Genomic DNA, 25070 nt, shown 5'->3' with positions numbered 1-25070 from the left:
GTTATGATTCTTGGACTCTTTGGAGGAAGGACTCTCGTTAAGGTAACAAGTTTCTTTCAAGTGAACCCTCATTAAAAAAAACCAAGTCTCCGGTTACAGGAATACAACAGTTTGATTGAACAAATTATCTGCTAGGCTCCACTATGTATGAGAGACTCACCACTCACCAGAATCTCCCCCCTATCTGGAATTGTATCTGAGCCATTGCCTTTTTTATTTTCTAACCGTTCATCTAATAAACCAAATAAACCACTTGAAGGCACAGGGAAGCCACCATTATTGAGTTCTGATATTCACAAAATTTCGGGCTATTGTCTATCAGTTGGATGGTCCAAATACATGTTATTCAAATACATAGACACCAAATAAATATAGCCCATCTTATTGCTGGAGGAGTTACGGTGTCAAGGCAAAAATACCAGCAGCAAAAGTAAAGCTGGGGTGTACTGTTTTGGTGCTCCAAACAGTATATCCATCTGTGGAACCCTATCTACTGTCCTCACCTTTACTTCATACTACTATTAGCCATCTACTCGCATGTGTATTTTTAGAAGAATTCTAAGAACTTCTCCGTTAAGTACTACATATCTAAATGGTCCCAATTGACCGATTGATCGTCTAACATGTAATCGGGTTGTTGAAGCCTGCTGCGACCCAACCTGCTCATCACCGCAAGACCTGAAACAATAACAAAATTCAAATGAGAAAGCTACTACAACAAATACATTATGCAAAATTTCATCATCTGTAGCTGATTGTTCAGAAGATAATCAAGGCAATGTTTGTTCTGGATTTTGAGAACCGATTGAACTCCTCAAAACCGATTGAACTCCAATAATCAGTTTTGGACTCGTAATCTGTTATCATAATCCAAAGGCCCTGTTCGTTTAAGATTATACGTTTATAACCACCGATTGTAATTGCCAAACCGATTATTGGACTCAAAATTATGTTTAAGGCCCTGTTCGTTTGAGATTATGCAACCGATTGTGACTCCAAAACCAATTATTGGACTCAAATTTACGTTTAGTTTTGAGTCCAATAATTGGATTTGGACTCACAATCGGTTGGCATAATCTCAAACAAACAGGGCCTAAATTTGAGTCCAATAATCGGTGTCACACTCACAATCCATTTTCATAATCTTAAAGAACAGGGCCAAAACAAACAGGGCCTTAGGGTGTGTTCTTCACTAGATATTTATCAGAAATCGCCGCCAAATTCTGCCCATGGTCGGAAATTACAGAAAAATGCGGAACAGGATGCATTTACAAAACACCATTCTCAGTTTTTTTTATCATTCTTAGCAACGAAAAAAATGCAAAAGTGCTGCCATGAAGGCTTAAAGAACGAGGCCTAAGCATTCAAAGATCAGATGTGCTAGGGGAAAAATCCAGAGGTCTGAAATTCACCTACTTCCATGAAAAAGAACAAAAAACTGTGGTTTGTTGATTATGTTTTCCATGAAGATAATGTAGTGAATGTTTGTAGTGTAATGGCATACCTTCAACCACTTTGTAGAGAGCTGACCACCACGTATCTTTAGGGACCTCGTACTGATTAAGTGTTTCTTCAATTACTGTGTCATGCTTTCCTTCCAAAACACTCTGTAGAGTGATAACAGCATCCTTTGTTTTCTTGAGGATACTGTTCTCGTCTTCGATCTCCAACCGTTGGAGGTCATTTTGCGATGATGTCATGCTAACAGCAAGCGCAAATTGGGCAGCAGCGGCCCAGCGAGAAGATGCCAGCCACCTCCTCTGCCCGTCTCTCCTCTTTGTCTCTTCTCTGCTTGATCTGTTCTCATCATCCCCAAGGACCAGGCTCTAATTTTTTTTCCCAGTGGGGGAGAAAGAATGGAGAGAGAAACACAATAAGAAAATGGAGAGTACACATGTAAAATTTCTGTACATGTAAGCATAAATCTACATTGAGCACAATCCTTTTTAGTGAAGTCGAAAATGTTTTTAATTGAAGGACCTGATTCCTACCAACTGTTATGTAACAAGGACACTCCTTTTTTTTTTTTTTTGACAAGTTTTCATTGGGACGTATCGGTATGGATTTATAATAAAACTTGGTTTAACAATTTTGTTTGGGAAATGATATCAGCACAACCATGTTTTGATATTTTCACTAACACATTTTCTCTTTTAGTATTTAAATAGTTATCAAAGTTTATCATAGTTCCCAAAAAGCTCTCACACACCAATTAAAAAAAGAAAAGAAAAGCTGGTTTGTGCAATTATTAAAACATGGTTGTCCTGATATCATTTCCCTTTCTTTTTGGCTATTGTTTACTTAATTATACGCTGTTCAAAATACTTCTGTTCTATCTAGGATCTAGATAAATCTTCTTGTATTTTAAATTTATATGACCTAATATTTATACACTACACATTTTCCATAGCATCATATAACTGTGCACACATGTGGGCATGTCAGGTTTTCAGAGGTTGTCGTGTTAAATCCAGGTATTATTAAATAAAATAGAGTTATCTGAGGTTTCCAATAGGATCGACACAAAGAACTCTAAGCATAGCTATCCTGGCACCAAATGGTCTTCTTAAAACTGGCTAAATTGTCTAAAAAAGTCAACAAGAAGTAGATTTTCAGGTTGACATGACATAAGTTCATGACAGCCATAAAGAAACTGAGATTGTTTCTCTCCCTAACATACTCTGAATTTTAAATGTCCAAGTCAAGAAAGTTAGCAAAGCTGGGAGAATAGGTGAAAAACCATGAGAGCAATGGCGAAGAAAGGACTCAGAGATGGAGAAGGAAAACAAAGAAACTTGAGGATACGATAGTAGGGAGCATGGAGTGGAAGCATATACAAAAATAGACATCAGTGAGGAAAACAGTAGCAATATGGTGAAATGAAGAGAAAAGTGAACGACGCAATAGTGGAAACAAAGAGAAGGGAAGAACATAGAAATGAAGATTCTAGGCTCCAGCAACTGTTCGAGCATAAATTTCAGTGAAGGGTGAAAGGGAAAAAGGAAAAAAGGAAAAAAGAAAAAGTAAAAGTAAAAGTGGAGAACAGAAAAAATGGATGATTTGAACTTGAAGTATAATAGATGGATACAATAAACCACTATTTACAAGGCTACAATAGAGAAAATGTGAAAATACCCGTAAGTATTGAGCATTTGCAGCTCCGGTACTCTGAACCATCTTGGAGAAAGCGCTTCCTTCATTTAACAAGAGGTCCTCTGGGGTATCAAATTCCATAACCTGTAGCAATAGAAAATGTTAGATGCAGTGATGAATGCTCCCATTTCTTTACAACAATTTCTTAAAAGCAGTAACGTTACCCACACACTACACTTCCCATATCACTAATGTAACCCAAATATAATCATTAAGATGCACTTTGATGTTTCATCAAATACCTTATAAGTAGTTTCTTTTAAATTTAAGATAACAAAGAAAACAGTTACTCCAAGAAGAGAAATTAAAACATTCCCAGTTTTTCAGAATGGAAAAAAGCTTGAAGTATTGCAAAAGTGATCATTTCAGACTGGAATTTGTAGTTGAGGAAAAAAGTAGAGATTCATAAATGACTTGATTACTTGATTCATTCTTGGATACCGGAATAAAATATCCTTCGCAAACAAAAGAATATCAAGTACGTTACAGATACTAAATTACATGCCATTTGTCCTTCAACACATAACAATAAATGATATGGATCACAGAAATCTTTTTCAGAAGTTCAAGAAAACTGAATTTGCACAAAAAACTTGAAGGAGATGCTTCATGAAAGTAAACCAATAAACTACAAAAATTCCAACATAAGAACAATAAGCGGTCAGATATAGTTTATACTTGCACTCGATCATGGCAGGAGGGAGAAGGGTGCTTTACCAAGTTAAAACTTGAAAGCGTACCTGCCCGGCGTTGAGGAGAAGAACCCTGTCACAATCAATGATTGTATTCAGACGGTGCGCAATAATGAGCATTGTGCAAGATCGAAATTCTTCTCTTATTGTTTTTTGGATCAGAGCGTCAGTTCTAACATCCACGGCTGCTGTTGCTTCATCAAGAACAAGAATTTTTGATCTCCGCAGCAGCGCACGAGCAAGACTTAGTAGTTGCCTTTGTCCAACACTAAAATTTTCTCCAGACTCGGAAACCTTGACACATCAAAAGGATGATTGCTTTCTAGTTAAACCCTGATGCTTATGATGCCTATGAGTAATAGCCCAAATAATTGATAATCGATATCTACTATATTAGCTTGTTATGCACACATTTCCAAGCATTTTAGCATCTAGTAACCAAAAGGGACTTTTAAGTTTATTTTAAGTAAATACGATCCAGTGACAAAAATCCTTAACCATCTAATCAAAATATGAATCAATTAAAAAAAAATTTCCTCCTTTTACTGCATTTCTGGCTAAGTCCATCCACAATAAATGACAAAGCCACTTATTAACCCACATAGATGACCATAATAGCAATGAATGCAAACATGTACCTCGGCGTCGAGTCCCAATGAGTTCCTCCTGATGACGTCCTTCAGATGGGCTCTCTCTAGAGCCTCCCAAAGATCCGCATCATTGTGCTCGCTAAAAGGATCAAGATTAAACCGAACCGTTCCTAGATACATAGAGATGACCACTAGAATTAAAAAAGTCACACAAATTGACGTGCAACCAAAATGGTAACGCAAAAGTAACATAGAGAATAGCACTCGTATGTGAGAACTCAAAAATAGTGTTCCTGATTTTACAAAACAATGATCAACAGTCACACGGGACTTTTCAAATATAACCACTGCTGTGAGCATTGAGCAGAAAACAACACCTCAGTTTAAAAATCTGGCATTCTTAGTTATCAGTTCCACATTCGTTTTTGTAGTTTGGCCAGTTGAAGAAAACCAGAAAATATATCAGGTTTCCTGATTTGGTCAAATACAAATTTGGCAAACCTAACTCTAGTTTTCAGTGAGTGCCCAAGAGTTATAACAGAAAATGATTAATCTTCAGGTCATGTTTGGCAACCATGAATCTTTTTTCCAGGAAAAATAGCTCATCCAATGGTAAGTGAGGATGGGAGAGGGAGATCTGAGAGAGACTGAGTGAGGAAAGCGTAAGAAACGGCTGAAAACAAGGAAACAAAAAATTTCACTTAAAAGACGATTTATTTTTCCTTTTTTTTAGCTAATTCTTACACTCTCCTCACTCATGCTGTCTTAAGTCTCTCTTTCTCCCAACCCCCTACCTCTCACTCACCACTTAAAGTGCTAATTTTTCCTGGAAAAAAAGATTCATGGTTGCCAGACATGGCTTTATTGTCTCAGACACCTGTTCATAAAACCACGATATGTAACACTCCGAAACAGGAGAAATATGTTGGAGAGTAACAGAGTGTATTGGTTATTTCCTATAAGTTCCACTCCTTTAGAAAATTTCCAAAATATACATCGACTTATATAGTCAGGTGCATCATCAGTGGATAATCTGCGAGGAAGAGTAGAACTGCATGCCTGAAAACAGAACAGGAGACTGTGGTATAATGCCAAGAACTTTGCGCAAATCTGCCAGGCCAAATTTTGCAGCATCACAATCGTCAATAAGGATTCTCCCCTTTTCCAGTTCCACAATTCGAAATAAAGCATTGAGCATGCTAGATTTCCCAGCCCCCGTCCTTCCAACAATTCCAACCTTCTCACTAGGGGAAATTGTAAAAGACAAGCCATGGAGAACAGGAGGAAGTTCCGGCCTGTATCGCAGAACAACGTCCTCGAATTTGATAGTTCCCGATGAAGGCCAGCCCGGTGGGGGCCGGTTGCTTTCAATAACAAGAGGAGCTTCAGAAGGCAATTCTATATATGTGCCAACTCGTTCAACGGCATTCAAACTATTCTCAGCCATACTCGCGAGTCGTAGAACAGCTGTCAATAGGCTTGTGATATTTAATGCATATGTGAGAAGAAGACCCATAGTTGACGCCAATGCCACCTGATTTTCCGCACGTTGGATTTGAATGACGGCAAAAGTTGCCGTTAACCATATCATGGCGCCTCCCAATGTTTCCAGTCGAATAGCAAGCCACCGGTTTGCACTCATGTTCACAAGCGTATATCTCACATTATTGTCCATAGATTTCCCGTTGATGTAAGCCATTCTATCATATGCTTTGTATGCACGAATTGTTGACAGACCATTTAGTGCTTCTCCGAACTGGGCATAAACGGGCGATCTGGTTGTAGAATCCAAACGTTTTACTTCACGAGCAGTACTCTGCAACAGATATCACATAATGAAGTGTTGCCACAGAATTCACTAGATTGGGAATTCTCATAGTCTAAGAAATTACATTTCCTCTTCCTTTGAAATCATATATGATATAAAATATAAGAAAAGAATCCCACATTTCAAGATAAGAGACAATTTCTGAAACAGCACAATGAAATATATTGACAGGAGATTTAATACGATGATCAAACAATCATTACTATTTAAAAAAGTAGATGACTTAGGAACTGCAGGTCAGCAAGTTCTTCTGACGCCCCTGACTCTCATTTTTTTGTGTTTCCTTTCTTCCTTCCCCACTACTTGATGCATCCTTCCTATTCTCTTTCTTCTTTGACAGTTACTTTAGAAGTAACACTAAAAATATTATGTAAAAATACCTTGTTTTATGCAGAAATTACGAAAGAAGTTCAGCAAAAAGACTGAAATATGCTTAGAGTCAAGGCTTCACTGAGTGACTCAGCAAGAAAATATGCACAAAACATAATGCAGGAGACGAGATAAAACTAGATATGATATAAAAGAGTAACAATATCACTTAATGATATGAGAAACAAATCTACATGAAATTATCTTACTTCATAGAATTTCATGTACCTGATAATAGAGGTAGGCTGCATAAAACAGAATCAGGAGCGGCATTATGGCCCACAGCGATATGGTGCTCACTATGCCAATCAGCACAAAAGTTGAAAGGAGCTGCGACACTTGGCTAAGAAACATGTTTACAATGACAGCAACGAAACGGTCAATATCACCTAGATCCTTCGCAAATCTATTGATTATCCGTCCAATCGGATTTGTGTGGAAGAATACCATAGGGGCTCTTAGTATGGAGTTAAGCATCGCATCGTGCAGCCTTTTGGCAGCATAAAGACTTGAAGTGATCAACCAATAGGAGTTTAACAATGTTACTAGTACCTGAACACATTGAAAAAAATGCAGAGTAAGCTTTCAAAGAAGCAACTAAAAGGACCTGATGGAAAACTGGGGGTCAACTGGACGAGATTTTGCAAGTGAATATCACTTGGAAAATCAAACCAGGTACTTGTCAAAAAGGGAAAAAGAACACAAAAGGAAATTTTGAATTTTACTTATCCACTTTATGATGGATATACCTGACCAAAAGAAAGAGCTCCATAAATCAGATTGTAGAAACCAGGTCCATGGCTCTTTGCAGTTGTTTGATCTGTCCAAACACTTAACCACGTGCTACTCGTAACTCGGAGGGCTTCAGTTAGGATATAGCAGATAAAGAGAATCAAAACCACCCATAGACCTCCTAATGCATTTTGATACCTGCAAAAGGCAAAATCAATAGAACATTACATGGTATGGATAGTAAACTTCACTATCAATCCGAACAGCGGCGCCCACAAAAGAAATGAGAATTGAAATAAGTTTTAGTACTAAAGAAGTACCCAATGTGCAAAAGAGTTAAATCATATACGTGACAGTTTGGTAATATGATCCAAAGTTCAATATAATGGAAACAACAACCTTCAAAAAACAAAGGAGATAAATGAGCAATTAAACCAATCGTTCTTAAGACTGAAAAGCAACACCCACCCCCGCACAACTGTTTCTTCCACTCTCATAGCAACCAACAATTTGCACCTTATCCTTATGAATTAGCCTATAAAGACCTGGATGGGCATCACCACTACCTAGCCATATATCTTGCTAAAAACTCATTCTCTCACCTGGACCCACTCTACACCTAAATATTTGGAAGGACATCCTCTCTAACACAACAAACCATCTTCCATGTACCTGAGATTTTACCCTTACCAAATTCTCCCCCTCCTCGATCTCCATTGCTACTTATACAAGAGAGTTTTATTCCTTAGGCACAAGCTGTTGAGACCAAGACCATCACACTCTAGGTTTATAACCATCCTTCATGGGAAACACATATGGATCTTACTGGGCATGGAAGATTGGTTGATAGCTTTGTCCATCATACTATGACATGCCATGATATTGCTCACACCCTTAGACCTTCAATGCTTGCAATTGACTGCAGCACATCAGATTTTCTGTCACCTTACGTACAACCTTTATTGAGCTCTTCTTCTTTCCATTCTTTGTGAACTAGTTATCATCAATGTGGTCTACTTGAGGTTCACCTACAGCTCAGTTTAGAACTGACTAGGTCAAAAAGTAAAAAAATTGGAAGGTTGAAGGTTCGCCCAAACCATTTTGGTAACAAAACCAAATCAGAAACAACACAAACATGTTGACTTTTAAAACAATCAGTATCACTCAATTTGAGACCAAATCGAGTTGAGATTAAATGGTTTAAACCTTCATGTGTTCTGCATGGATATTCCATGCATAATGTATATGCATATTAATATATATATATATATATATATATATATATATATATATATATATTTGAAATGGATTAATATTTATATATTGAAATAGTATTTCTAAAAAAATGCAACAAAAACCACAGTCCTGCATCGATCTAAGATTACATGTCTAAATCATAAAATAAAAGAGCACAATTTATTACCTTATGAGGACCTTCGAACTGACAACACCTGTTTCCCGTTCCTCTCGCTTTATGAGAACAGACTTTCCCTCTTTCTCTTTCTTTGAACCACTTACATTTTTTGCCAAACCATCTTCCATCTTGATGGGCTCCCCATTGGCAACAGTTTTCAGTGTATTTTGGCCATCATTTTCACCTACTTCATTCTCTTCTGCTTGTTCTTCCATTTTGCCAGCATTTTCCATTAATTTTTGAAATAGGAGACCATTATTAGTTAGCTCCTCAAAGGTTCCCTCCTCTTTCACCATACCTTCATGAACCAGTATAATCCTATCCACATGCGGAAGAAAATGTAATTGGTTTGTAACAAGCACTCGAGTTTTTCCTCTCAGTTCATCCTTGATACATTTATCAAAAACCTGGAGAAAAGATTGACACACATTAGGACACCAGCAAATTCAAATAAACTACTAACAGTTCTTTTTTAAGCCTTACCAACCTAGTTATTAACACACACACACACACACACACACACACACACACACACACAGAGAGAGAGAGAGAGAGAGAGAGAGAGAGAGAGAGAGAGAGAGTGAGAGAGAAAGAGAGAGAGTTTCACTTATTTCCTCGGTGAAAGAAAAATAAACCAGCCCTTCATATAAGGCTTTCCGAGGAGTACTTCCCACCTTTCATACTTTGATATCAGAACTTTTTCTTTTTGTTGAAAAGAAGAAGCACTTTCTTTGATATCTATTTATGTGTAGTAGCTTAAGTTTCTTCCATTCGTAAAATACCACCTTCTAGCACTTGTCAACTACATACTATATGACTCCTAAAAATGCCAAAATAAATATGTAGCTTCAACAACTATCCAGAAATTTACCAAGTAAACTCTATTTTGTAGATTTTGGAAATCATGCAAGTAGTGACACAAGTTATATCAGATTACTTGAATATAGTTCATAATCTTGACAGCATGATATTACCTGTCGACCAACATGAGCATCTAGTGCACTTAAAGGATCATCAAATATGTACACATCTGAATTGGAGTATACAGCCCTAGCCATGGAAACTCTCTGCTTTTGCCCACCACTAATATTGACTCCCCTTTCACCAATCTCTGTGAGATCACCACCCTGAAAAATAAAAGTCACTATAAATGCAAATGCTTAACCTAAAAACAAATGCACATATGCATCCATATTCATAACCTGCATATGCTTCATGAATGTGCAGCAGCTATTTACAAGAAGATGAAAAACTTTTACCCCCTGTTTGGATATGTGGATTTCAGAATACAGGTTTTAGCTTGAAAGCAGTGTAAAATAATGGATTTTACAATGGAAGTAGATTACAGATGTGGGGGAAGTAGGTTGCAGATGAAGGGTTTAAGTAAGAAATCCAGGTTTTAGAAATCTCTCCCCAATCCTGGGATTTCTAAAACCCAGAAACAGGGGCGATCTCCTACTCTCTCATTCGACGGAAAGAAGGGCGCGAAATCAGAAAACGAAGGACGGTCTCCTTCTTCTCTTGTCTTCCATTCACGATTTTGAGGAAATCCTAGATTCTAAAATCCGCGTATCCAAACGGCCCCTTAAAGTTCCGTCGTAATTACCGGGAGTAATTCAATGTCATGCTCCAATGCAGTCACTTCTATTGCCTTCTGATACTGTGATGGTTGAAAAGCAGATCCAAATAAAATGTTGTCACGTACCTGCACAGAAGATTTTTTCAAGTTGACCATACACCACATTGATTATCATTATAACATATTGCAAATAATAGGAAAGGAAAGCTCTAAGATTATAGAAACTCACAGTTGCATTGAAGATCCATGAAACTTGTGGAACGTAAGCAACGGTTCCCCGAATAACAACACTCGTTCCTTCCATTGGAGGCAATTCACCAAGCATTGCTGATATAAGAGATGTTTTTCCCTCTCCAGTACTGCCAACAACTGCAACGAGGCTACCAACTGGTATCTCCAAATGGATGTTTGATAACGTGGGCTTCTCTGCCTGAAATAGTTCATCAATTTAGAACACGAGCAGTTTGAAATATTCAACAAGCATATTTGAAAAGACTAATGGCTTCCAATAGGACTTTCTCACTGCTCTATTTTTTTCCTTTTTTTTCTAGAAGATAACAAGGAAAACCCACATTAGTAACACTAAGTACAAAAAGGTAAGAGAAAACCAAAAACATAAAAGGGACGAGGTGTCATTGAGAAGAAACTAAAGGAAGAAAAATAGCATGAAAGGCTTCAAAATAGTCATCTCTTGGCCGATATGAATCTCTTCTCGATCTACTCTTCCTTAGCTATAAGTGTCCACCACATCATTGGTACTTCTTGGAACCTGTCCATCAAAGGAACTAAACTCCCTATTTAGATCTAGTGTTTCTGGCATCACATTTGTTCATGGTTTCGAATTTCGGTTTCGGAATGCGTTTCGGTTCTCACCGAAACCGAAATTTTGGCCGAAATCCGATGAAATCAATTCAACAACTATTTTATCTAGTAGTTTATTTCGACTAAAAATTTCTGAAATTTTGGTTATTTCGGCCAAAATTTCGGCTGAAATTTCCCGATAATATTAAATAATTATAAAAAATTGAAATTTTTGGGTGAAATCCCTAAAATTTCGGATGAAATTTCGGGATAAACGAAATTTTGGCTGAAAAAAACTACCGTTTCGGGTATTATCGATTTTGGTTTCGTTCTCGATCGAAACCCGAAATTTAAAACCATGCATTTGTTAGGCTTAGCCCAACATGATATTGTTGCCAATGAAATGACTTTGGTTGAATCATCATCTACTGTAGCTCATTCAGTAGATCCATCTTGAAAGATTAGGCGATTTCTTGTCCTTGCCTTGTTTGATTCTTTTAACACCTACAGGACTGGAAAATACCATAAGAGTCTCCCCCTTGCGGTGGGATGGTGGGTGAGAAGAGAGATAGATAGAGATGAGAAAATGGATTGGGGTTGGGGGCATGGATGCTGGTTTGTAGTGTTTTTTTCCTTCTGAATGGTGAGAAATTATATTGAGAGAAAGGGGAAACCCTGCGACTGAGAAGGTCATTACAAGTGAAGATGTAACCAAGAAAAATAAACATACACACACACAAAACCAAAAACCTCAAGGGGGTGAAAATCAAAACTCTCCAAGCTTTCCCTGTCAACTCCCGCTCGGGCTAGTCGGTCGGTGTCACTGTTAGCCGATCTTGTCATGTGCTGGTATGAAATAGATGAGCCCAAGACTTGGTCTATGATCTCATCCCTGTAGTGATCAAATGCAGAGGAAGACGCTGGAAGCTCTGATACTAAATGACGCAGGGGCGGATAGTGGGTACAATTTGATGCATGGGCAGAAGCTTAACTTTAAAGTAATGGTCTTAGGAAATTAAGGTAAATTAGAGGGAAAGGGAAACAAAAGGGTAGTTGAAAGCATTAAAAAGGGCTTGGAAAATGGCGTAAAAGTGCCAAAAAGGGCATGAAACTAATGGAAATCAAATCTTGCTTGAAAGGAAGGTAAAAGTGTAGGGAATTCTAAGGATAACTAATGGTGTCAGTTTGGCAAAGAAAGAGATGTATTGTTGTTGGTTTCAACAATGGGAGGTCCTTGATTGCTTGTATGGGTTAAAGGGAGGTGGTCGCTTCTTGATATTCAAGAATTAAGATGTAGGGAGATTAAATTAATAACAAGAAAACACGATGGGTTGGTTGGGTAGTTAAGGTAAACAAGAAAATCAAGAAAGGTGAGACGGTTAAATAACATCAAGATTGTTATAAGAAATCAAGAAAGGATGGGAATTCTTTAATCAATAAAGTTGGTTATCAGTTACACAATATGTATGGGATGAGTGGCTCTTAATCGGTTAAAAGTGGGTTGTTTGGGCTGTTGGGTAAACAAGAAAAAGGGGATTTTGGTTGGTAAAAATCAGTTCAAGGGTTAATGCTTAGAATCGATTGAAGCCAAGGGGGTATTTGGATGGTGCTCGATGGAAACAAGGGATCTAATCGGTTTGGGGGAAGATGGTATTCGGGTAAAATAGAAAGGCTTTATGGGCGGCAAAGTGGGTCGAAAATAGAGACTAAAACCCAGGGATTTAAGGGACTGGAATAAGAGGGTTAGAAGGCCGCTTGAGATGGAGGTTTGGCTGAGGATAGTGTGTTATGCGGCTAGGTTATGTGGGTAATCAGGTGATGTTTAACGGATGTATTTAGATGGATTAGGTTTGGGTTGAAGACTGGTTCTAGGGTTCTTGCCTACACAAGGTAAAAGGGATCGTGCTGCTGTGATCGATTTTCGAAGGGCTAGGGCGGAGGTTTTAAGGTGCAGCAAAAGGGTTTCTCTTTTGTCACTTCATCTAGCGGTGGAGTAGAAAAAGAGTTTACGTAGGTGCCTGAGCTGTACCTTCCACACGCATTTTGACTTTCACTTACCTAAACATGGGCGTGGATGCCTTAGAGACACTAAATTGTGTATACTTGAATTGCCTAATTGAAATAAGCAACTAATAAAAGCTAAGATATGGATACTGTTTATATATCGAAAATGCTGAGATAAGTGCATAACCAAAAATACAAAAATAGCAAAGATGCAGAACATATAATTCATCGTAAAAAAGAAAAGAAAAAAGCAGACCTTTGAATCCCAAGAGAAGAATCCATCCTTGATTGAGATGGCTGGCAACCCTGGCTCAAGAGGTGGGTTTGGCAACAGAATTCTTTCTTCTGTTAACAATAGGTCCTGCAGGCGCTTTAATGACACATTTGCATTTACGACCTGTCAAACAAGATTTGGATACTCTCTCAAGTATGAGAAGAAACAATTAAGACACTAAGACTGATTTTTTGTTACAGATGTCCTTGAAACAAGAATTCTCACAATTCTGAAGTAAACAAGATAAAGCAACGATTTGAGCAGCTTTCCACTACAAAGAACATTCTTGTTCAAGTATTCATTGATGAATAATATTGATAGCACATAAGGTGAACTAATGTTAGCTAGTCCAAAGATTTTTAGAATTTATAGTGATCCCTCTGGGCGTTGGGGATTCAAGATCAACGAATAATAACATTTTCCACTTGTCCGAATGGAAAAGTGGAAAGCCCCTAAATACATTCCTAGAGCAACTCTCTTAATATTCAACTTCATAAAATTCCTAAATTGCGTAGGATTCATCCAAAAGAAAGGGCCACATATAATGTAGAGCTCATGTACACAACAAGTTCCCCTTTCGTGGAGGTTAACTGAAGCAAGACTGGATCGTGAGCTAAGTTTTTAAAAGCAAAAAGATAAAAAGGGAATTGGGACGGTCAACGAAGCAAGGCATGGACATCAAAGTTTATTGCTTTTCTACTTGAATAAAATTAAGAAGTGGCATTGGGGCAGACAATGAAGCAAGGCATGCTCCATACATGGGGCTGTTGAGTTGATCTATAAAAAAGGGCATGTAATAACTGCATAGAGGAACATGGATAAATGGTGTATACCTAGTTGGAGGAGACAGACATGAAGCTATACTTCTACAAAGAATTTGGGAACATAAAATCACTCAAAAAACTTAAATAAATTTAAGCTTATGATCCCCTGGACCACAACTGAGCAGTATAATCCAATGTCCCACTTATCAGATTTTGATCATCTTGTTCCTAAAGATATTCGACATGAATGGTTCAAGAAATGGCCATTTGAGAAACTCGACACCCAAGCTAACTATTTCCTGAATAACACTGCCTAGCTCTCTAGACGAACTTAATTGACTTACCATAATGAAAAAATATAATGTTTTATCTGCTTATACTACGATAATTAATATAAGTCCCAACCTCAAAAAGAACCCAGGCTGTAATTTAGAATTATGGAAAGATTTAAAAGTACAAAAAGGATAAAAGTGCATCACCTGTGTTATCAAATTAGGAAACATGAACAAAGGGAACCGCAACACTGAAAACAGTGAAAGGGATGTAAATGCCTTCGCAGGTGTCAAATCCCCTCCAAGCAAAGTGTACATTCCAAATGAAATCACAGTAACCACAGCCGGAATGCTATTCAGAATAAAACTATTGAACTGCAAAACATGGCAGTAAGTCAGAAAAATTATAATAAATCACTATGTACAATAGATGATTAAACACTCTTGACATGAATTTTAAGAAATCAAGATAACCCTATTGAAATTTTGCATCCTAAATGGAAAAAAAATGGGGAAACCATGGCAACATATTTTCAACTGTACCGCTGCTAGTAGCTGTGCCTTTCTGAACCATGACAACTCATCATTTCGGATGATTTGCACTTTAGATTGGAAGCTGTTCTCCCATGCATAACATCTATGGCCAGTTTTAACAGAGTCATAAGCATTTTAGATGAGGACACCATACAGAAAACTGAGAAGAAAATCATTCTAAAATTGAAACATACTTCACAGTATCCATGGCAGCCAAGATTTCATTCATAAGGCCAATTCTCTTGTCAGTACGTTGCAAGCCCTCCTTGGATAGTTTCTGCATTCTGCTAATTACAAATGTCTGATCCCACAAAATGATAGAGGGATTTAGAAGAGAATCAATATAGATGGAATACAATAGATACTCCTGAAAAGAAATAAGTAGTCTTTCCAAGAATTATACATGTGTATTAAGCGTAACCTCCAGCAAAAAAGCACAATAACAGATTCCAGACATGGAGCACAAGAAAGAGAGTTGTTACCTCAACACCTCGAAGCTGCCCTTTAGTCAAGGTAACATATTATAAATTATCTGTAGTATATATTAAACGATACAAGATATGCATGTATATGTGTTTATGTACATATATATGTATCGATATGCATATATAACATGGATCATGGGATATACAATATTGTAATATATCTAATATATACTCCATCATCACATTAAATTGAATGAATTTTGCACGGATATGCATGTATGTGTTTATGTACATATGTATCTATGCACACACATACACACGCACATGTGCGTGTGTGTGTGTGTAACATGGGATAAAAAATATTGTAATATAGCTAATATATACTCCAACAACACATTAAATTGAATGAATTTTGCAAAATTATGTATGTATGTCATGCCATGATATATATTTGTGGAATACTGCAATAACTTATGATATTTTACATCCCAGATTTCTTTTGAAACAAATTGAATTTAACTTCTAAATAATAAAAGGAATTATAGCCCTCACATAGACAGATGTTAAACACATAAAATCCATATCAAGCACCAAATATCCAAGTACAACAGCACAAGTATACATGGCCAGGTAGCATAGTTAAAGAGTGAATTTAAACACCATGTACCAAATTAGGATAATTAATGTAGCTATAGTTCTTTTTGGGAGCCTAAAAGCATTATGGGAAGATAGAATGGCCAATCATAGGATAACCAAGTTGTATTAGGGGATTCTCAGAGATTACAAGGACACTGAGTTATGACATAACATGCATACAAAACAAGAAAACATAACTAGATTTAACTTGGAAGAATGAATTAACAATATGATGATAATAACAAAGTAAACCACGTGCTCCATCACAAACAAAAATGATCCATTCTATTTAATTTATTGAGACTGCCATCTCTTTAAAACCTGATCGTTTATTTGATGACAAAAGGATCCATGTAGAAACTTCTACGACGCCAGTATCAAACCTTCTTAGACATGGCATGTTATGCCTACACAAGAATCTTTGTGTAATAGATGTTGGTGTGTATTAATGTAATACCCGGCCGCACCAAGGGTCGGAAAAGTTAATAACTTTAATTAAATCTTGCCCATAGATCCTTGATCAACGATCTAGATCTTCGATTTGGAGCCGTTTGGACCATCGGATTTGCACTTACTATAAATAGTAATCCCCCTTTTACTATAAATAGCAAATCTGTTTTTACTATAAATAGTAAGTGGACCCCACTTATTATTTAAAAGCTTTTTAAAACTTTAGTTTAGTTGCTAAATTTGATAAATGCATCCTTGAGGAGTTTTAATTAACATGGACTCTTGCTAATTGTGAAAGAGTTAGATTAGGAAACTAACTTTTAATATTGAATCTAATTGGGAAACCCACTCAAAACACAAAACTCATTGGCTATTAAAAAGCCAATTCGTGTGCTTTTGCACACTGTGCGCACGCCCATAGCAGTGAGAAACCGAGAGGGAGAGAGGAAGAGAGAGAGAGAGAGAGAGAAAGAAAGAAGGAAAGAAAAGAAAATAGAGAAAAGAAGAGAGGATAGGATAGGAGAAAGGAAAAAGAGAAAAAGAAGAAGAAGATTTAGGGTTTGATCTTCGATTAGATCTTTCGAAGAAGATTTAGGGTTTGATCTTCGATTAGATCTTTCGAAGAAGATTTAGGGTTTGATCTTCGATTAGATCTTTCGTCTTCGAGTAAGTGCCCGAAAAACCTGTTTTTCTTATTTCTTGTTCGAATTTGGTGTATTTGCTTTTATTTGTTCCTAATTTATTCTAATTAGGGTTTCTAGTTATGTTTTCTTGATTTGTTGGCTTTCTTTTTAATCAAGAACCTTGTTTTTGGTTTTTCTTTTAAGTTATTTGATGTGAACCTAGATAGATATCATATTTTCCATACGTAAAACATTGTTTGGAGTAATCTAAAATTTTTAAGGGATTGTTTTTGAAGCTTAAGGCCATGCGTGTGGTTTCCATAGGGTTTCATCACTGTTTTTCAATAAAATCAGCACACAACAGTGAGATGTGTGGGCTGTTTTGTAAAGATTCCTTCATGTTTTGTTATATAATTTATATGTGTTGTTTTTTATGAAATATATGATACGTATATATGTTATATATTATGATTTTGGTGAAAATCAGCCCGTTAAGGCTTATATAAGGTTAGATATTAATTATAAGGATTGTTTTTTAAAATCAGATTTATATAAGTTGAATAAATATCATGTATCAACTGTTTTGAGGGAAAATCAGCACTATGCGTGCGTTTTTAAAACAATATATAAAATGTTTTTAGCAAAAACAGTCCCTTACATGTATGATTATCATAATAGGACAATGCTTTTATCCGAAAACATCATTTTGTAAGTGTGTTTCGACTTAGAAATAAACTATTTTTATAAAAGCAGTCCTCTTTGCTGAAGTTTCAATTCTTTAACATTAATCTTTCACAAAAATCAGCACTTATATGTGTTATATATATAGTATATATATTATGTGAGATGTGAAGACCCTAACTATATATATAATAAACAAGTCAAATTATGTCTATTTTATGAGAAATAAACCATGCGTGCGACATGGATGGATTTTTGTGTATGGTCTTTGAAAAATCAGCACTTAGAAATTTATATTTCAAAGCTTTGGTGAGTCTTTATAAGGAAAAACAATAAATACGATATAGTTGCGAAAGGTGACTTTTTCGTATAATAGGTTATACGAGGAGTAGATTGGAAATAAATTTTACGAGTGAAAACTAATAGGTTTAGACGAATAAATCAGTTTAGAGAGGAATCATTGCACTTGAACAATTTGAATGACACCCTTGACATGTAATCTTTACATTTTCACTTTGGGACTGATAAGTAGAATCCTTTCACTTCATCTTACTCTCAAAATACTAAGGCAAGTGATAGTTGACTCATATAATAATGGTTTCAAGAATGATTTAGTATTATAATCGTGTTTCGTATGATGATGTTCTTGCCTCCCCTTGTTTTAAAACTGTTAAATAACTGTGGGAAATAATTATTTTGTGACAATTGGATTGCGATATATTTCTAAATACCAGGACATTGATTGTCGTATATTTATATATACGATGACTTGGATTGCGGTATATTTATATACCAGGACATTGCTTGCCGTATATTTATGTATACGACAACTTGTATTGCGGTATATTGATATATACCAGGACATTGCTTGCCGTATATTTATATATACGATAACTTGGATTGCGGTATATTTATATATACCAGGAAATTGGATTGCGGTATATTTATATATTACCATGACTCGTGATATTTCTTTTACATGCATTCATACTGTGACTTTCGTTTTCATGCCTATTTATTAATTGTCTTGTCTATGACAGTTCATTATTCACAAGAAATATTATTATAATGCAATCTCATTTTTGTTTACTCTTATTGTGTGAGCCCCTAAGTGAGCTTGCTCTCACGCTGTTTACCCTTTAGATTCTGTAGGTTGATGACATGAACACAAATGAGGGAGCTTAAAGGGATCGAGGGAAGAGTGTTTGGCCATGTGGCCTTGTTGGTTTGACTAGTTATCCTTGTTAGCAATCAGCCTTAGTTTGTTTTATTTCAGTTGGTTAGTTTCAGCTTATGTAAGCAGACTTTTGGATTTCAGTGTTGGTAGTTCATAAATTCAAAAAGAAATGTAATTAGTATTTATAGTTGTGAGTCAACTTGCTTTCCTCTTGGGGTAGCGATTCAGATTTTTATGGGTATAAAAAAAAATTGTCCAAAAATCCGTGTCGTTACAATTAACAAGTAAGTTTTGACCGTTGACCATAATACTATCTTCTTAAACAGAGGCCTTGGCAGTTTTTTGACATTCTCATGGAAAAGTGAAGAGTGGTACATAATATTCACTAAAAAAGCAATAAATCAGAAGGATTATCAATTTAGCCTGCATGAAGGTATCCATATTTCCCTGTGTAGGTTTCTGCTTATTGTTTGGGAAGACTTTCCCTACCCTAGAGAACAATTGAACTTATACAACCAACACCACAATCCATAATAAGATGCTGCCCTTTGACAAGTAAATTTTTTGTGGAATTGAACTAAAAAAAGGAGAGAATGGTGTGTCAATTTTTTATCATAAGCATAAACTTAGCAATTTCAAACATGTGCTTCTAGTCTTCTATAAAGTATGAAAATATTCACGTTAGTAAAAAAGCGTATGAAAATATTCACGTTACTCAAAAGAAGTATGAAAATATTCACGTTACTCAAAAAAAGTACGAAAATATTCACGTTAGTCAACTAAATAATCACGCTAAAAAGCAAAATGCCACAGTTTTGAAATGTTATGTATCAAAGAATCAGACAACTGCACACTAGAATAAATGCCACTCAGAGAAGTGACTGGATTCATAATGAAAAAAATTATCAATCATAAGATGTAAGAATCATTTAATTGGCTGGTAGGAACATTTATGAAGTCCCATCTGAGACCAAATCAATGGAAAAATGGCATACAAATGAAACCAAATCAAAAGCAACCATCAGCATGAAACTTATGTACCTGCAGGGGAAACATAAGGACTAGTATTAATGCGCCTACAAGTGAAGCTACACCAAGTTGCTGGTACAGAAGAACAATAGAAATGATGATACGAAACGGAGCCGACCATAGACTGTGAAGCTGTTGGCAGATTTGCTGTACAAAGAGAACAACAAATTACACATTAACTACATATTCAACGCTAATAAAATAGCTCTACTATACAAAAACTCAAACTTGAGTGAACCTTTCAACTTAAAACTGTAAGTAAACCAGACGGTCCTCCCTTTTAAGCATGAATAAATTTCATATAAATCTGGACCTTCCATATACTTAGAAGTAAAATGATTCAGTAGACAGAGGGGTCCACTAAAATAAGTATGACTACGAAAAAAAATTAATGAAATGGGAACCACAAGTTCCGAGCCAACCTCTTAAATTCAAATTCACACGGATCTATCTCCAAAGTTGCACACTGAAGATTAGCCATGAATTACGATGCACCAAATATGGTAAATATTTGTAAATAGATCTCAACCATGGGTGCAAGTTCTAAAATCTATAAAGTTCCAAGTGATGATGCACACAGATAATAAAGTTAATGGAAGATTTTGTGAGCTGTCAGAATTTACCTGATGAAAAGAATAATCAGTTCAATGATCCATGTCACATTTTGAGCATTCAATAACTAGATTAATTTCAAGCGACAACAGATTTAGGCAGGGTTGTTAATCTAGATCTGTTTCCCCAATCAAACAGCGTTGGGCACAACCTGTTTTTCTGAACAATTGGTATGTTCGAAAATCCCTTTGTTACAAGAATCCTACATCACTATGTTTTGATAAAAAATAGTAACTTTAACCAGGAAGACAAGATCTAAAGTTCATCAATTGGTTCAGCTCCCTACTCCAATCTTCTTGGAAATCATGTCAGCTACTCACTTTCAGAAAAGGTTCTAATGAAAATTGGTCACTATGCAACAAAGAAAATCTTTTTGAATGGTAATTGTTCTCATTACAGAGCAAGGCCACTGTATGGCGTGGACCCACTGCCATAATTACAGGGACCAAGTTCATAAATACTGCAGGCCATCACCAGTCCGATCCATAGCCCTGATTCCACTACAATCAGATGATCCTACTTGATAAAAGTATGATCTTGTGGATGGGATCTCCATTGTTTGCATGCTTGATCTTGTGGATGGGATCTCCATTCGGCATGGATCGGGGCCTACTAGGCTGCTTAGCTATCAGTTATCACCCAAGACATCAATGTGAACACCAAACATGTGTGCCATGTGTACAGTGGTGATAACTGCTTTTGGTAATCAAGACTATGAAGGAACTGCAATTCCATGCAAATAATTATCTACTTAACCCAAAGGAACACATGATACCACGTGTCACTCAAGATTTGTCTGCCTAAGTGCATTATACGGGAAGACAAGGCCGCATAAGAACACGCCATTTTCTTTTCCATTATAGGCTTCCTCATCAAATAAAACCAGATCAATGGTGCAAGGTTTTTCAATAAAATCAATGCAACCATATTAAGAATAAAAGTAAATATCCATTTGAGTTAAAATAAGCAATGCATATTTTAAAGTAATATTGATGGGGACATCAACAATAGGCGTGGATTCAAGGTTTACGAGCGCAGACGTGGACGAGATTGATGGCGGGGACTCTAGTATGAGCCACGGACATTGCCATTTTTTTTTATCATTATTTACTTTCTATTTTCGTCATTTTATTTGTAGCTTACCTTTTAGGCATCAAACTCATCCGTTTAGTGTGTTTATGGTATTATTAGAAAGGTTTTTCAATTACCTATCTTATGGGCTCAAGATCACATGATTTGGATGTGATTTGAGCAAGTTATGAGTGTTTTTAGGAAGGGGTATAGGTCAATTACGGGATTACTATTTTTGGTAAGTTTTTATCTTTATTTAGCTTTGCTTTATATTAGATGAATGGTTCGGATTAGTTCTTAACTTTAGGTTATCTTCTAGGGTTTCTTTTTCTTATAAATACATCTTATAAAAGCAATGTAGGAGACTTTTGAATATTGAATAGAATTGAGATTTTCTTTTGTGAGAGCTATTGTGGCTTGGACTTCTTCTTCTCTTCTCCTCTTGGTGGTTTGGAACCATCTTCTCTCATCTTCTCTCCTCTATTATCTTCTATTTCTTCAATCAAATCAGCACAAAGAAGGTTAGTAAATCAAAATTTCTTTTTTTTTCTTTGTTCTTGAACCCTAAAATACAAAAACTCAAAATCCATAGATCTCTCTCGTTCTTCAAGATCTCATTTCAAGACTTTGAATGATTGTTTTTATAATTATACCTCAACCTAAACACCCAAGAACCATAGCTTTAAATCTCTTTTGAGCCTTATTGAAAATTTGCACCATTTTCAAGCCCGAAAACTCTTTTAAAAAATCCATAGCCTAAACCTACCATCAAATCAGAGCCAAAACCGTAGATTAACCGTTATTTTACCTTCTAAACCTTAACCGAAGATTTGGACAGCAGTATTAAACCAAAATTCCAGATCTGTCAAATTACCAAAATACCCCTACAACCCAAAACTGGACCGTTTTGAGCCTTTTACTGCTGCTGGACATTTTCCTTTATTTTTCTTCATTGGATATTATTATTTTAATGCTTGTGTGACTTCTATTTCATTGCATAGACCTAGTTTTGGACTAATCTTTCTATTATCAATTCATCTTACAAATCTTTATCGCTTTGATTGATTTGTATAAGGTTTAGTTCATGGCTAATTACAATCTTTACAATTATTTACGCTACTCAAGTCTCATTATTGCTGCTGCCCATAGATTAATTAGGTGTTAATTCGACCCTAGGTTAGTTGTTAAGTGCTCTTTTAATTTTCCGTGTAAGCCCTAAATTGTCCTAAAGTTTTAATCCCATTAGGAGTGTAGGATTTTCCCTATTCTAGATATTGTCCTGCATCAAGTATACATGCAAGCAAAACATGTTGGGACACCAATGTTACCTATGGAAAGCAATAAGTAGTAGAAAGCAAACAAAACAAAAAAGAAGCTATTCAAATCTAATAGAATCAATAAAAAAAAACAAACTGTAGCAATTAACGAGTGAACCATAGAACCAAATCATTCATCAATGACCAAATACTCAAACTGTCGAACACTAGCCAGTTATTAGTCTATTATTCTCCAACCTCTAATGCAAAACAAAAGCTAATTTTTGAATGTTTGCATGTAATATTCCAGAAGGAAAATAAAAAATAGTTTGTTTCTCTACGGACTCCTATGTCATCATCACTACTGTTTCTTTTCACTCTTCTATTTACATCTCATCATCCTTTTTTCTCCTTTGAATGACTGTTACATGTATTGGCTACTCCATGGGTGAGTTAGTTCCTACTTCCTTCTCGGCCTTATGATATATCAACTCGTGAAACCCCACAACAATGTCAATCTAGCCAGATGAGGACAACAACTTAAACAGTAGATCCTTCATATCGATCAGTTACTAGTGTTCTCCAATCAATTGAAGCAAATAGGATCATAGGTCCATGAGTTCTTGCCATGAATTGAACCAGTCCCCTTGGCACTGGTTATATTTGCTAGATCATCCAACCTATTTTGGACCAGGCAAGTCATTTATTTCATGCAGATATTAAAGACCAATAAACAGTATACTAACACTTAGCTAAAGAAGACAACCATACCAATTACATTAAACTGCAAATTAAAATTTAGAAATTATAATTCATATTGAGTCAAAATTTACATAACCGAGCATGCTCCAGCTCATACTTTATAGAAAGAGTGTTGGTTTGCATGAACTCTTGAAGCGGCGCTGCATGTCCAATGAACTAAAACAAGGGGCGGTCTGCATATATTATATGCCATTGGCCTTCTAATTCTAACTCTATATTTTTTAGGGCAGTGATAAATCGACCCCCCAAAATGATAAATCGACTCCCCATGTGTCTATCTCTCTCCTCTTTCTCTCTCTAACCCAGAGGAGAGAGAAAGACACTGGGAGTCGATTTATCACTCCCAATGTTTTATCTATCAACTTTGCATTTGTACTATAGATAAACAGTTTCTCAAGGGCCTGGTCCTAGAAGAGCAAAGTGTGAGATCTGGCAAGTAAAATGCACATCATCCTTTCACTGTCCATATATTTCATACATTCTACGAAATATACTAAAAGCTGATGCCATTACTCTATAAAAATCAAAGAGGATCAGATGTTCATGTGTTGTCTCATGACTGAAATATTTAGCCAATGACAGATCCCATCCAAGCAGCTAACTTATTCAAACAGAAGGGTGGGACCTGACTTCATGTGCTTCCTTCCATGAGGCATTTTTTTTTTATGGCACTGGGTATCCCCGCCCCATTTTAGGGCGGGACTAATCCTTATGCATGTGCACAATCACCCGTAAACCACACGCATCAGGTTTACTACAGGTGGATTCGAACTCTCGTCACTGGGGAGCATACCCATGACTTTAAGCCAAAGAGCCACACCCGTCTGGTTATGAGGCATTTACTATTGCGGGACATAATTAATTGCATGCAAAGGAACATGGCATATATTCAAATGCAATAATTCAACTAAATCTAAGTTAGTTCTTAATAGCACACTGCCCATCTGCATATATAGTAGCGCAAAGATAGCATGCCTGAAGTGCTTCAGCATCTGTTGTCATCAAGTTAGTTATTTTTCCAGTAGAAAACTTGTTGCGGCCCTCGTGTGTTAATCTGAGGGATTTGCGAAATACAGCAGCAACCTGAAATAATAAACAAGGATCAAGGATGCATGAGTTTTTTATTATTTTGATGTCCTCAATATTATCCATGTGTTGATGGACTTAGAATTGGAGTTAAAAATAAACAAAATGGACTTCATTGACTGTAAAGAAAAAAAATGCATCAGATTGGCATTTAAGAATGAAATTTAATGAGACCGGGAAAAGAAATGGGCAAATACTAATTTTCCACCTCCATCAAACAAATAGAAATGTTGAAAAAGCAAAATTAGAGGAACTG

At 36.3% G+C, this 25070-nt stretch overlaps 1 protein-coding gene across 1 annotated transcript in view; it reads right to left on the bottom strand.

The window, feature by feature from the left end:
- Window positions 1-268: 268 nt before the first annotated feature.
- The window catches only part of ABCC2 (multidrug resistance-associated protein 2), a 46961-nt gene continuing 22159 nt past the window's right edge, over window positions 269-25070 (bottom strand). The window contains exons 12-29 of the mRNA XM_077387722.1: window positions 24704-24811; window positions 20040-20174; window positions 15201-15307; window positions 15016-15109; window positions 14680-14847; window positions 13419-13559; window positions 10587-10787; window positions 10385-10483; window positions 9753-9905; window positions 8788-9185; window positions 7382-7562; window positions 6861-7184; window positions 5495-6251; window positions 4484-4605; window positions 3894-4139; window positions 3136-3237; window positions 1505-1826; window positions 269-678 (exon numbers count right to left, since the gene is read on the bottom strand). Of these exons, the coding sequence (XP_077243837.1) occupies window positions 581-678; window positions 1505-1826; window positions 3136-3237; window positions 3894-4139; window positions 4484-4605; window positions 5495-6251; window positions 6861-7184; window positions 7382-7562; window positions 8788-9185; window positions 9753-9905; window positions 10385-10483; window positions 10587-10787; window positions 13419-13559; window positions 14680-14847; window positions 15016-15109; window positions 15201-15307; window positions 20040-20174; window positions 24704-24811 (3756 nt within the window). The 3' untranslated portion in view covers window positions 269-580. The remainder of the gene's footprint in view (window positions 679-1504; window positions 1827-3135; window positions 3238-3893; window positions 4140-4483; window positions 4606-5494; window positions 6252-6860; window positions 7185-7381; window positions 7563-8787; window positions 9186-9752; window positions 9906-10384; window positions 10484-10586; window positions 10788-13418; window positions 13560-14679; window positions 14848-15015; window positions 15110-15200; window positions 15308-20039; window positions 20175-24703; window positions 24812-25070) is intronic.

The sequence above is a fragment of the Tasmannia lanceolata genome, unplaced genomic scaffold (genome assembly GCF_043159265.1).
Source record: "Tasmannia lanceolata isolate RefF3 unplaced genomic scaffold, GAP_Taslan_0.1 ptg000008l, whole genome shotgun sequence".
Lineage (NCBI taxonomy): Eukaryota > Viridiplantae > Streptophyta > Magnoliopsida > Canellales > Winteraceae > Tasmannia > Tasmannia lanceolata.
This window is presented reverse-complemented; position numbering and strand designations above follow the sequence as displayed.